This window comes from Cephus cinctus, unplaced genomic scaffold (genome assembly GCF_000341935.2).
Source record: "Cephus cinctus unplaced genomic scaffold, Ccin1 Ccin1_scaffold0330, whole genome shotgun sequence".
NCBI classification, from domain to species: domain Eukaryota; kingdom Metazoa; phylum Arthropoda; class Insecta; order Hymenoptera; family Cephidae; genus Cephus; species Cephus cinctus.
Genome location: NW_014333027.1, coordinates 3,040,719 through 3,054,828, shown reverse-complemented (window position 1 = coordinate 3,054,828; position 14,110 = coordinate 3,040,719). Strand labels below are relative to the sequence as shown.

Sequence of the window (14,110 nt, the reverse complement as noted above, 5' to 3'; positions counted from 1 at the left end):
AATACCGTGATAATATTGACACGCTATCGTCTCGACAAGTACGAAACGAGACCTCGAGCTAAAAGCCTCATAAATAATTTTGTTCCTTATTTAATCGTAGATACAATGTGATGACAAAGTGATCAAATAAATGACTGCGTACGCTTAACGTAATATATTATACGTATATTGATTGGCTGTTGGATACGATTTTATATAAATGTACATATATACACATTGTCGAATAAAATAATTAATATGATAGAATAGAGTGTTACTGTGATAGGGATAAATGATACACGTAATAGCATAAACTGAACGCGTGATTTATTCGGAGGGAAAGTAAAAAGATTTATGATGGTGCAATAAGTTAAAAAGTGTAGTTGGTTTTCTCTAGCTATAGCGACAAGCATTCCTTGCAGCTCTGAAGTTCCGTGACAAGTGTAAAATCATAAGTTGTTGAAGATGCTCCAGAGTGAGGATTGTGTCAATCCCCGTATAGAGGTGTAACTAACTAATCAGGTGAGAATTAAGGATTAGAAAATTGATGAACTAGAATTCCTTTTGTGAATTCTTTATCCACTGGCGGATCTCAGAAATGAGTTTTTCACGGGGTACTGCCTTTTCGATGCGGGTTTTTATTTCTCTTAGAGTAACTTCCCCACGAGCAAGCTCACTCTGGCCGACGATGATAGCTAGTGGTATTCCGTATTCTTCGCAGTGCTGCAACTGATCCAGTAATCTTGGACTTTTCTTATAAGATTGCTCAGCATTCAGACCCGCATCCCAAAGATCAGTAATTAGTCGCATCCGTTCCTCATGGAGATTCTTTTGAGCTGTTGCTACAAAAACATCCACTTCCGTTGTACGTGTTTTAACTCCAGAACTTGCTATCTTCGCCTCCAGGACGCTGAAGATTCTCTCGACACCTAATGATATCCCGACGCAAGGTACTATTTTTTTCTTGACATCGAACATTCCTACTAAATTGTCGTACCGGCCACCACCAGCTATGCTACCGACTTCAACATTATCGCCTGAAAACGAATACTCACGTTATTCCTCTGATTTGTTCATATATTTGTTTTTTATAATTGTTTATTTGCTCACCGATTAATACTGCTTCATAAATGATCCCTGTGTAATAGTCCAGTCCCCGCGCTAAACTAAGTTCAAAGCTGATCTTATCGGTAAGTTTGTAAATATCACAATATTTCAATAGAAGTTCTAAAGCATTCAGAGCTTCCACAGCTGTCGCTTGTTTCATCAGTTCTACGTCATCTCTCAGTTCCTTGATAAGGTCACTGCGACCGTGTTTCGACACGTAGACCCCAATCTTGTCAGCAATTACTGGATCTAGCTGTTTTTCTTCGATCATTTCCTTGCGCACCTCTTCCCAGGATGCCTTATCTAGTTTGTCCACAGCTGAACATATGCCGCGAAATTTATCTTGAGGGACGCCGCAGGTTGCGAATATTCCATCCAGGAGACGTCGGTGATTGATCTTTATTTTGTAAGAACCCAGATCGAGTGCGTTTAACGCCTCCGCAATCACACGAAGACATTCTGAATCTGGTAGCATCAAATCATACTGACCAGCTATATCGAAGTCCTGCGAAAATTAATGCAATACCAAACTATCAAGCATCACCGTTTTATAAAAAAGATCAAGATGACCTTTATGTACTCTAATGCTCACTTACACATTGATAGAATTCGCGATATCGTCCCTTTGTCATGGCTGGATTGTCCCTACGATAAACTTTTGCAATATGGTACCTTTTTATGTTTGTTAATTTAGTCATTGCAAGGTACCTCGCGAAAGGTACCGTAAGGTCATATCTAAGAGCTAATAGTTCTCCACCCTGGTCTTTAAGGTCGTAGATTAGTTTAGAGTCCTCTCCATATTTTCCCGTTAGAACTTCCTGCATGAAGAAAAAGTTACGAAGGATTTGTACAACCGTAATGATTGCTGAAGACCAAATAAATATAAAGTCTACTAACCTTAAGTTCAAAAATCGGCGTATCTATGGTCTCCGCCCCGTGTCTTTTGAAAACCGTTATTATTTTATCCAAAACAGACAAGCGTAACGCCATTTGTTCGGGATTATAGTCACGTGTACCTTTTGGTGTTTTAATGATAAATTTTTGTGGTCCTGCATTATCGTCATTTAACTTAGCCTTTAGATCTAGTAATTTAGAGACTTCTTCGGCAATCTGTAAACAGAAAGGTTCATGTTACTCACTCTGTTTTCATTTATGCTAATGTATACAATGAGCAAAGTCATGAGCTAATGAATAAAGAAATATTTGAAAACCATCCAGAAACAGAGTGACAATAAGAGACACTCTCGTACCTGGGGTGTAGTGACGGTTGCCATGTTGCGACAGTGCCGTGTAGCCAGGATCAAATTGATGTGCATCAGACGAAACATCGTATCAATTTGTGGAAGTATACCAGAACCAGAATCAAAGAGAAAAGTCCGCTTCAGTGTTGGTTACTGAACTACCCGAAACACCAGACATAATACAAGTTAGCTAACATGCTGCCACAGAATATCATCTATGCTATAGATTATTTTCATTTAATTTTAAATATAAATTTCAGGAACCAAGACATTTACTTGTTAGGATTCTTCATTTGATTATTAAAGCTCAGATAAAAAAACTATATCTTATATCTTTTCATAGCAATTTTGCTTATTTAAGTTATTTTTGAGCAAATGTCAATGCAAAAACATGAATGATATCTAATTTTATAACAATCAATTACCGCAGAAACTAAATATAGATATAAGAAAAATGTTATCACAGTGCACAACTCAACATTATCCATTACAATGCATTTACACCAGATAATAACTATTGTGGTATAGCACAAATATACTTTTTGATTTTGATTCATCTAATCTGTGGCAGCGCTGTTCTGATGCAATACTGCCTCACCTTCTCATCAAGGCCTTTAGAGTTTTGAAAAGAAATGCTAGTCAACTGTTCAACTTTCTTTGCCAACTGTGAAAGTGGGGTTTTTGGAGCAGGGAATGCTTTGCGCTCCAAAGGTGTATAGCTTCTCAAATGAGAAAACCACCTCTGCAGATGAGGATGGTTCATAAATTCCCCATTGAGGAATGATTCACATGAATCATACAACTTTGTATCCAACGTAGTTGGTATCCAACCACAGACATAGCTGACATCCAAAAATTCTTTGTCTAATTGTTTTAGATCATCCTTTAAATTTACTGCTTTATGTGATCCCTGGGAAACGAAACGATTTTAAAACCGGCGTTCAGGAATAATAATTAGGATAATAAATACAGTGCTACTATTAGCTGAAGGGTAGGGAAAAACTAGGAGAAAAAACGGCAAGACTTTCGAATCGATATTAGAGACGAGACGATTGGAACAATGAAAACCAATAGAATTTAGTGAAAGTAACGTAGCACTTTATGTTAGTCTCGGATGGTTGCGGTTAGTGCTCGATGCAGTCAGAACGAAAGTTGTCCATATGGCTGTAGTGTTTCGAATATCTTTATTATCATATATCTCGATATATATAACTCTTTAGTCCTTTACCTTAGCATTATCAGCTTTCGCAGCTTTTAATTTTCGTACAAGATCTCCCTGTTCCTTCACCAGTTCCAGGATCTTCGCTCGAGTTTCGTCAGCCATTGTGTACCACGCGGTTTTCTTCCAACACTAATCTCGGTTCAGTTTCATGCGTTTCGTCTGACAGTTCACTGCTGACTGAACGAACTTCACTTGGCTGTCGTGGCGTACGTATTACGCAAGGCACCGTGACCAACTTTGAAACCTGCTTTCATTTACCTCCGGAATTGATATCAATGCGAATAGACACTATAGGCACATTCTAGTAGCAGATTTTCTATTTATCAACAATGAAATTATGGATGACAGTATATTGACTACATAATGATTAAAACTGTTGTTGTTTGGTAAACAACAATTCTGTATTGTGCTCGACAACGATGACTATGCATTATTCTTAATTCCTTAAAAAAAATGTTCGTTGTTCATTTATTTGCGAACCCACCTAACTCAATTATGCTAATCATATGTCCCGGACTTTTTGCGAATGTTCCAAGTTTATTTTTGAATTATGACGAAACGTTAATGCATTGACAGATATTCGCAAAAATTGTACAAGTTATGAACGTCATATTATCTCATTAAAATTAGATAGCTTTGAAATTATGTACCATAAATAAAATAAATTGTTAATTGAGCACAAAATATGCACTTTTCTGTAACTTTGAACTGATTAAAAACATTACAAAATAATGTATCCGTCAAGTGTCTATAATATATAACTTGGATAGTTGGGAGAAGTTTGACTGGAGGCTCGACTCGCAGCGTTCTACTAGTTACGTCTACAGGTACTTTCAATTCTAGGCCAAACGTACCTAGGATAGTGATTATGTGATTATTAGAATAGAAACAGGTTTTCCATGTAGGTCGCGTATGCAATGTCAGATCCTTTCCATTTCAATGAATTACATCCACGTGGAGAAACAAAACGGAATTGCATCGTCTGTAAGATAGCGCCATCTCTACGAAATGCATAAACATCAAATGAAAATCTTTTAAATTCAAATATTCCTTACAGGCGTTTTCTTCATAGACAAACGAACACTACTACATCTAGATAACTTTTATTAACCAATATAATTGTTATCGTTTACAAATGACACGGACACTGGTGCCCGCCACTCAACGGATACAATGAAACGTTAACGTTTACAATTAATGAGTGGATGAATTAAGTTAATTACTTGAGAGTCTTATCGCTAATCGATTTAAGAACTGGTTACTCGACGACACTTATCATACTTGTTCTTCTACATTTAATGTTGAGTCGTGTTTGTATTCTTTATTTCCATACGTCGTAATAATAATCATTCGTCCGTCACTACAAATGATCATCTCAAGCCGTTTCATGTGAATATGTGATCTCACGTAAATCCCATATTTTTAAATCATTATTCTCCTTCTTTTTTTGCTCCAATAATCTGGTTACAATGTCCCGTTGTGCGTGTTATGTATAATGTATGTGTACAAATTTTAATTGTATACTCGAAGACATCAAAAACTTTCTACTTAATGTATTAATAATCTCAATAAGTATGGACGTGCGATTTGCGGCTGAGAAATTCGGTTATGAAAAATTCTTGTCGATTTTTGCGTCGCAATTAACATGTATATCCCCTTGAACGTTTTCATCATTCTTTCTCAACAATCGGCGCAGAGGCGTGCGCGGCAATATTTATTTTATTGTTTTTTAATTTCTCCTACGCAGGTCGCTCATCCATCACTTAACTGTTAGGCTTACGGCTACTGTTAAATAGAATAATGGTACATATACAAGAATTCTTGGCCACCCGTTAAATTTCTTTTTAAGCACGTGGGCTAAGCACAAAGACACGTCGCCTATTTTCTTGCGACCTCCGCAACGATATTCATTGGATTCTTTGACTAAATTATTAAAGAAGATTATGGTTTCTGCGTGTCAAGTAAAAATTGTCCACGCTGTTCCTAATAAATGTTAGAGATGGATGGGTCATTATTATTATTATCGTTATTAATGAGTTTTTACTTTTTTCAGACTTTGAATGTTTTCTTTTTTTCTTTTTTTTTTAAAGAACGGTTTCTTTCTTCGTTAATCGGAGGTTGGTCCGGTGTGGCAGTGCCTTGTTTTATCTACTTTTAACGGTAATCCAATTAATATATATGTATATGAATAGAATCGGCTGATGGAGACTCTTTAATAAAATAAAAATCTCGATGGCAAGAAAATTCTCAGCTTGCTTGTATACGGATATATAATATACATCTAACTGTATATACTAATGAGAGTTTGTCAGGATTTCAGATATTCCAAAAATGCCTTGCTGTTTTTGTATACCCAGTGCAGAGTATTGGTGAAAAGATTTGACAACCAAATTAGTTAGGTATGTAGAAGCCAATTGCATTGCCGTTTTTATGGCTCAACGAATCATGCTGTTTAAACACTATTGATTTCTTTTGGTCAATTGGCAATATTTACCTGACTGTAACTTTAACATTCCAATTGATTATACTACATGAAAATATACGATACGCACACACTTAATGTAAAAAATAATGCCAACAATATATATATATATATATATTTATATATATATAGGGCGGTGATTTCGTTTCACAGACACTCTGCTGAATTTTCGTTTCTTTTTACTGATATTTACATCACATTCAACACTCATCAATCTTACACGTTGAATTTTTTCGTTTTTAATTTAATCTTTCTCGATCGTATTTATATGTTTATATATATATAATATCAATGATTTCATTTCGGGTAATGCATGTATGTATATCCATATGTATATAATAATAATATTGGTGATTCATCATCTCCGTTATTACTACTAATTAAAATATCTCGAGCGATATACCTGGATATTTGGATAATCAAGAAAAATGGGATATTTTTTTTTGTGGACGGGGTACTTTATTCGTGAGGGTCTCATATGAAGTGGGAGGACAGCCTTTTTTTTAAGATACCGGCAGATGGTGAAAAATTGAAAATTGATATAGGTATCAATTAAAATCGAAGAGAATTATTTGTCGAATTAATTATCGATATCTGGTAAGTTAGGTTAGGATAGCATGAAGTGAATTGGTATCGTCTAGTCAGTAATAAATTTTGAAAAGATTTAAGTATTTCGCTCAAATTCTTCCTTAAGCATTAATTAATGCAGTTATCAATTAATCTTTCGTAGATGATTAATATCTATCAACGCATTCGTACCTGCCTACAGTATATTTATGTATTACATATATATATATATATATATATATGAATTCGAATGCTCATTATGTACTTGTCCCGTGTACACTATGTTTTTTTATCAATTGAGTTTTCCTTGTTTTCTCTATATGCCTACAGTATATTTATGTATTACTAAGTTAGGTTAGGATAGCATGAAGTGAATTGGTATCGTCTAGTCAGTAATAAATTTTGAAAAGATTTAAGTATTTCGCTCAAATTCTTCCTTAAGCATTAATTAATGCAGTTATCAATTAATCTTTCGTAGATGATTAATATCTATCAACGCATTCGTACCTGCCTACAGTATATTTATGTATTACATATATATATATATATATATATATGAATTCGAATGCTCATTATGTACTTGTCCCGTGTACACTATGTTTTTTTATCAATTGAGTTTTCCTTGTTTTCTCTATATTCCCTTAATGCATTTATATTGTGTCTCCCACTTTTCATTGTCTCCCTTTTCTTTCTACTAAAACTACTGATATTCTACTATATAGTTCGTAGTTCATAATGACTGGATTTTAATAATCTGACTCCCTTATCGTATCCTTTGTCTCGTTCCGATTGGCTTATGCGCTTTGATACGCTAGAAAAAAAATATTCTCTATGATCTATACACACGTTGTGTTATTGTTACACAGGTTTTCTTTTAATTTTATATGGTATTTTCCGTTACTTTTGTGATCAATTATATAACTCATACGATTACAAGGGTGTCACGTAGCGCTCTTAAACGTTGTTCTACTTTCCGACACTCCGAGTTAAAATTTTTTCTCTTAACTCTTACTTTTTTTTTTTATTTTTGTTGTTGCCATTTTTTTCTGCACTACGCGCGTGCGTGAATCTCCGTTTTATAATTCAACAGTCATTATGCTGGATCGTGTTTTCTTTTCTCAAACACATTAATCTCCCACGCTACGTAAAATAGCGATAAAAATATCCTAAAACGTAGAAACAATTTTGTACTTTACAACCACGCAATAAACGCGGATGCCAGCGTGAAAGCGAACGCATTATTTGATAATTGTATATAAGTCCTTATTGTTTGCTCGTTTATTTTTTTTTATTTTTGAAATTACCAAAAGTATATTGAAGGAAATTTGGAATCCTTAGAAATAATCTCTTGTGGCTCTTGGGTCTGTATTTCCTTTGCTCTTTGTTGCCCTTATTTTCATCATTTCAGACTCGCATAACATCCGCTAGCAATAGCATCCCTATTATTTGTTTTTCGTTCGATAAATTTGACCTCGAAGCGCCAATTGCGGCGAAGGTATAAAAGTAGAAAATGCGATGAGGGTAGAAATCATGAAGCGTGGAGAAACATTGACAGTAACACCGATGAACTGTGCCGTGGTCAGAGGGACGAAGGGAATTGATTTTATAAAAATTCATACAAATGAAAAAAATTCGTATATGCGTATATAACGTCTACTGTATCCAAATTAGATACAGGGATTTCGTAGCGTCTCGGGTGATGGCAGAAACTCGTTAATGAATTTAAAGAAGATTGAAAAAAGGTACAAAAATAATACAGCGCTATTCACAGATACAAAGAAAGTACATAATAGAAAAAAAAATGGTAGGAGAAGGAGCAAAATACTTTTTCCTCGTCGTAGATGGAAACGCGAAAATCGCAATTCGAAATTCGCCCTCGATTTAACGTTAATTCGAAGTACTCAATAATGAGAATTCGTGTTTCTGTTTCTTTTTCGTTTTGGTTATTCTTTTTGTTTTGTTTATTTTTCTTCGTTGTCGCGTATACGTCACGACGGGCGACATCTACGCACCTTCTTCTTTCATTCGGATTTCCTCGATCCTCCAATTCTTCGTGGTTTATCACTTATTCCTACCTATTCTGATATTCCTTTATCCTTTACTTCTGCTTTTAAAATCTCAACAATCTGACAATTGTTTCCAAAACGTTGCTCGTTCCATTCCGTTTCGAATAGTGACGAAAGGCGCCGTCCCGCAGGTGGGGTTATGGATGACTGATCATTTATTCAAGTCGTGCCTTGTAGCTTGTCTTCCAGATCTCAGCGAGCGTCACAGCACTGTGGAACCTGTGGAAGATGCAAAGGGGCAGGGTCACTCTCTGCACAATGGCCCAGGCAAGAAAGCCATAGAAATCGAGCTGAACCGGATTGGCGACGACCTTCTGCGTCTCAAAGGTATAAATGACCCACATGGTGACATTGCAGATGAGAAGGAATGTCACGACCTGACGACCTGGTTTGCTACGATCGTGCTCGGGAAGATGGACACGCCTACGTGATACGTCGGCGATGAAAAGCATCTGTAGGACGACCTGGGCCACGGACAGCAATCCGGTGACCATCACGAGGAGATTAGGCTCGTGCGTGAACGCCGCCAAGGATCCTGCGATCACGGAGAAGACTGCGTAGACGAAGAGCCCGAAGGCTGAGACGCGTAAAAGGATGTCATTCAGGTCGCTTTGTTCCTCAGCCTTGAACTTCAAACCCTGAACCCGAATGAAACCGACTATAATGGCGACTATCGAGAGAGCCATAAGCACACAGTGAGAGACGTCCGCCAGGTATATGGCGAGCAATCCTAGCTCGGGATGATGAATGAGCACAAAGAAGAGTATTAGACAAATTAGAGAGCCAACAAGGAGCAAGAGACCGAAGAAAAGACCCTTGCTGGCACCGACGCAGTCTACGCGCGCGTGTCCTGCGTGAGCGAGGGCAACAGCACGTCGCGACAACATAGCTTCCAGCCTGCGTTCAAGATCTGCCTCGGCCTGATGCGGCCAGCGCGGATGACGTCCAATGTGCTTCCACATCACGTAAATGACGGCAGCGCCGATAAGACTGTACTCAATGATAAACGGAAAGAGATACGGTGCCGCGTCCTGGACAATGGTTCCCATGATGTTAACCCTTCCGCAGGAGTTGGATACGGTTCCATCGGCCGACAGGGCCTCAGCATAAAATCCCAAATTGGTACTCCAGACGTTGCTAGTGTTGGTCAGGTTGCTCACATCGAAGATCTGGCTGATTTCCTTGGCGTCTGATTGCGGCGCATCGAACATTTCTGCCAGGAAGGGCGCAAAGGTAGTTGAACGTTCGGGTGTTGTTGTTGTTGTTGTGGTGGTAGTGCTCGTGTTTGTCATTGTCATCGGAATGAGGGTTGTTGCACGGTTTGTGGTTGTCCTAGGAGCCAGGGTCGTCAGTAGAGTCGTCAGGGTCGTAACTGCCGTACTGGCGGATGTTGTTGAAAATGTTGATGTTGTGGATGGGGTTGTCGAGGTTGTCCAGGGTATTTCGGTTGTGGTTGTAGTTGTGGTTGTGGCATTTATGATACCTCGGGCAACCGCCCTGGCTGTTGTATGTATTGCACGACCCAGCGACGGTACTCTTGTTGTAGCTAGGGTTGTTCTTATGGTTGCTGTAGACAGGACTGATAGCGGAGCTTCCCGCAACTGCGCCATGTCTCTCGGCTCGGTTCCCAAGATGGCGCCAGCGTTTCGCAGAGAATGCTGTTTGATACTCTCTACAATAAAATATTTCAAAGTTTAAAAGTCACGACAACCAAGATTTAAAGCGACTCTAAAAAAAGTTCGATCTTTCTCTCTTTCTTTTTTCTTTTATAAAAAAGTAACTCACCGAGGACGCCATTCTCTTCGTAGCCCAAACGCTGATGATACTGAGTGATCTCTTTGAGACTTTCAAGCACCAAAGTTCTTATCCATACGCACAAGTTGGTAGCTACGACATGCATGAGTCCGAAGCGTGCGATAACCTTGAACCGGTGTATATTCAGCTGCAAAAATAAATAAGGTCATTAAGGGATAAAACGTTCCTTACAAATGTCATCACTAAGTCAATAAAATTAAATAGTTAATAAACAATCACCCTGGAGTTCATGAAGATGAAATACATTTGCATGAACGTGAAGATCATTTGCAAGACAGGATTGATACCCCGCAGTATCTGATAGCATGGTGACGTAGGCGGTACCTCGAAGAAAGCACCGAATTCCAATCCATTATAAACCATAGTGCCCAATCCGAAAGCTTAAAAAACACAAATATTAATAGAGAAACAATAACAATAAGCATTTCCCTCGGGATCGTGTATCGCCATCCGTTGAAAACGGTACTTCGTTATGACGTCTCTTACCGATGGCGCCGATCCTGAGGAAGAAGCTTCCATGACTGTGATCGTTCTGCGACGTCTTGCGCTTCCGTAAAGCTCTAGTGGCGACACCAGCCTCGACGTCACTCGCATCCTAAACACACAGAGTGCAATAAGATAAAATCGAATAAAACACAATGATAAAATTATCTTAAAAGAATAAAAAGAAACGAGAAAAAAAAGCAGCAGACGCCAATAACAATAAGTCTGATTTAACGGTATACCGAATTCGACATAATAATCATAACAAAACAAAGATCCAATATAAAATGGCTTTCGAACGAAATGTCGCGGTCAAGTCTGAAATATCTTACGTCATCACCACAAACTGTCTCCGTTCCCAGTTATATTACAGCATGAGTCACAAACGTGAGCAAATCAGTGAACGCGTGGACGCAAGAAACCAACAAAAATATACCTCGGGGAGAACAAGAGTAAATTGTGTCAGTAGGTATCGGTGGTTCTAGTCGCGCGTTATTCAGACCTGAAACTCCTTCTTGCTCTTAGCCGATTTCTGCTCCTTGTCTTTCTTGTCCTTCTTGTCCTTATGTTCTTTGGGTGGTTTTGGCGGCCTGGGTGGTGGCGGCGGCGTCTCCGCGCCACGCGAGCAACAAGCACTCTCTTGGAGCAGGAAGCAGAATACGTAGAGGAGGAAGAGTATACTGGCGCCGTATAAATACGTGAAGAATCCTTCATAGTAATAAAGTGGCAGCTTGTGCGTAACCACTTCGCTTATCACATAAGCGATACAGACGACCACCAGGAGTTTGGCATAGATGAAGCTCATGATGATGAAGAGTGATGTTCTGCGATAAAAAGAAGAAACAAAAATTATAAAAATTTACCCATTCTTGGTCGTGAACAGTTTCATCACACCGGACCGGAAGTGACAGCGATAGTATCCACTTTACAAATCTATTAATTCATATCTCGTACCCTTTTTTACCGATCATTCTCACTCTACTGTTACGCCTCGTAGAAATCACTGTACTTTCCGTACCATTCACAAACGGCACGATCTCCACTTCCATTTTATGAAGAATCTCCCTTTCGACTGTCAGGTGAGGATTATCTGATATCAGGCTTTCCTTTCTATACCGACCCACTGTGTATCCTGAGTGCACAATTTCCAGCGTGGGCCACTATACTGGCACGTCTGGTCTCGATTGTTTAGCTACGCGGACTGCCAAGCTCCATGAGAAGCCAGGTCTAGCATTGCCGGCGCGCTATTTTTGAATCTATCCTACAGGGTAGTCAAGCCATACATAAGACACATGAGACCTGACGTACGAGATCTAACTGACGCTGCACCAAGTATCTAGTGCAAATAGATACTTCATTCACGTCCGGGAAACTCGGTCAGGATAATCGCACAGTGATATTAATTTTTTTTTTCTATTCCGGAACAAATACTACGGATGGAAATTGAATATAATTTTTTTTAAACTCCGGCAAGTTTGCGTTCTCCTTTTTTCCCTTTAAATCCTCATACTCGTTTTAATCGGTGACTCGCATTAAAGTCACGCCCTGTATCTACATGCCACCCCTTGCATCGTACGGGGCATCTTTGCCAACAAGGGCTTAACCATCCTTTGTTCCTGCGGCATTTGAAAGGGTTGGAGCGCAGACTTTATTGTGTACTACACGAGCTGGTACACTCTAGTCAAGCATTTTTTCTCTCTTTTTCTTTTTAATTATAAAAATTCAACCCGCTCGAACTCTCGGTATACTGTCATTTTCCACGTACGCCATTACGACAACATTAATAAGCTTGATAATATAGATATTAATACTGTAGGCCAATGAGCATTTGTGTCGCATATCCATCCACGATCTTCACACGTATAAGGACACTGCTCATTCACTGAGTGTTGAAGCTGGTTAAATGCACTAATAAATTTCCAGCTAAAGAAATTACTTCACGATTCAATTATTATTGGCTGCCATTTGCAAATCAATATATTTGGACTCGGGCTCTTATATCACCCCAACAAATAGTCCGCTGCCCGGATAAATCATTTCAAATTATTCAATTTGGCGAGTGATTCACTTTTCGTACGCAATTCACTCATGTAAATAACAATGAGCTTTTTATTTAAATGTTATAAGAGTGAAAACTTTATTTTATTATAGCGATTCGAAATATGATGATGAAAATATGAGAAATCTTAAGTCTGGCTTTTTACTAAGTTTTATCGACGCCGCGACATCCAGTGGTAGTAGCGACGCTAATGCATGGCACAGACTCCGAGCGTTCCAGGGCGACTGGTCGATATCTCGAAGTACCAACGTACTTTGAATTTCTGGCTTGTCTCCCTGTTGTGCTCGGATGCCCAACACTCATTATATCTCTCTGCTTTCGTCTTTTTCATCAATTCAGTCAGAGATATCGTGCTTTTTCTTTGATCTTTGTTTTGAAGAACTTTGAGAATTTTGAAAAAAAAGACCTCAAAAGACAAATAAATTATATTTAGACTGTATTAAAGTGACCGTATACTTCAATTGGTATTATTTTGATATTTAAGTATTTTCATAACTCCCATAAGGTATAATCGGTTAGCGATATCATACTCTGACTTTCCCGGATAGGACGAGAAATATACGAAATTTTACCATGCGGTATTCAGTAATAACGATAAGTATATTAATCTATTACGTGTATTACACCGATTTTGATTTTAGTGCCCTATAATTAAATGCAGTAATGTTAAAATTTTGCCTTTCTTATCGGTTAACCTCAAATTCTAGCATCAAGACCGAATTACAGATTAATTGACACATTATCAAAAGAAGCAAAAATAGTTAACGATAGATTATTCTCAATATTAACTACAGAGTATTACAAAGTATTAATCTCGAGGTCGTTGCATCTGTGACTTCTACACGTATGGTAATTCAAGAAGGCGTAGTATATAGCATAGTATCCATAGTATAGTATACTGTTACAGGTCTATGTTACACGCCTTCATGATTTATCAATGATAGCATATGCTATAGATAGGTAATTCTAAAATATAAAATACCCTAGAGGTAGGGTATTAGATACGTATAGCAAGGTAACACCCGAGGTAACGTCATAGTATAGGATAGCACGTAATATTTTCTCAACCCTTGTTACGGTTAGTTACAC

The 14,110-nt window shown here is 38.2% G+C and overlaps 2 protein-coding genes across 14 annotated transcripts in view; both read right to left on the bottom strand.

Annotated features, from left to right (window-relative positions):
• Positions 1-284: 284 nt before the first annotated feature.
• Positions 285-3,923, bottom strand: LOC107266846 (histidine--tRNA ligase, cytoplasmic). 4 transcript variants are annotated; one of them, XM_015737773.2, is made up of 6 exons: positions 3,556-3,923; positions 2,926-3,237; positions 1,984-2,196; positions 1,683-1,904; positions 1,090-1,591; positions 285-1,016 (listed from the first exon to the last, which is right to left on the bottom strand). In XM_015737773.2, exons 1-6 carry the CDS (start codon positions 3,649-3,651, stop codon positions 532-534), a joined length of 1,830 nt encoding a protein of 609 aa, XP_015593259.1. In that variant the 5' UTR covers positions 3,652-3,923; the 3' UTR covers positions 285-531. The 4 variants fall into 4 exon arrangements, with proteins under 4 accessions (XP_015593259.1, XP_015593262.1, XP_015593261.1 ...); XM_015737776.2 differs by lacking the exon at positions 2,926-3,237 and adding an exon at positions 2,337-2,480 and having other exon boundaries at positions 3,556-3,890; XM_015737775.2 differs by lacking the exon at positions 2,926-3,237 and adding an exon at positions 2,337-2,485 and having other exon boundaries at positions 3,556-3,889.
• Positions 3,924-7,548: 3,625 nt separating this feature from the next.
• Positions 7,549-14,110, bottom strand: part of LOC107266843 — a 16,080-nt gene continuing 9,518 nt past the window's right edge. For 9 of the 10 annotated variants that reach the window (XM_015737759.2, XM_015737758.2, XM_015737760.2 and 6 more), the window contains 5 exons: positions 11,465-11,786; positions 10,966-11,074; positions 10,699-10,859; positions 10,450-10,606; positions 7,549-10,336 (listed from right to left, as the gene is read on the bottom strand). In XM_015737759.2, coding sequence (XP_015593245.1) covers positions 8,820-10,336; positions 10,450-10,606; positions 10,699-10,859; positions 10,966-11,074; positions 11,465-11,786 — 2,266 coding nt within the window. In that variant the 3' untranslated portion in view covers positions 7,549-8,819. Of the gene's footprint in view, positions 10,337-10,449; positions 10,607-10,698; positions 10,860-10,965; positions 11,075-11,464; positions 11,787-11,916; positions 12,272-14,110 lie in introns of those variants that run through there. The other variant, XM_015737765.2, reaches the window with a different exon arrangement.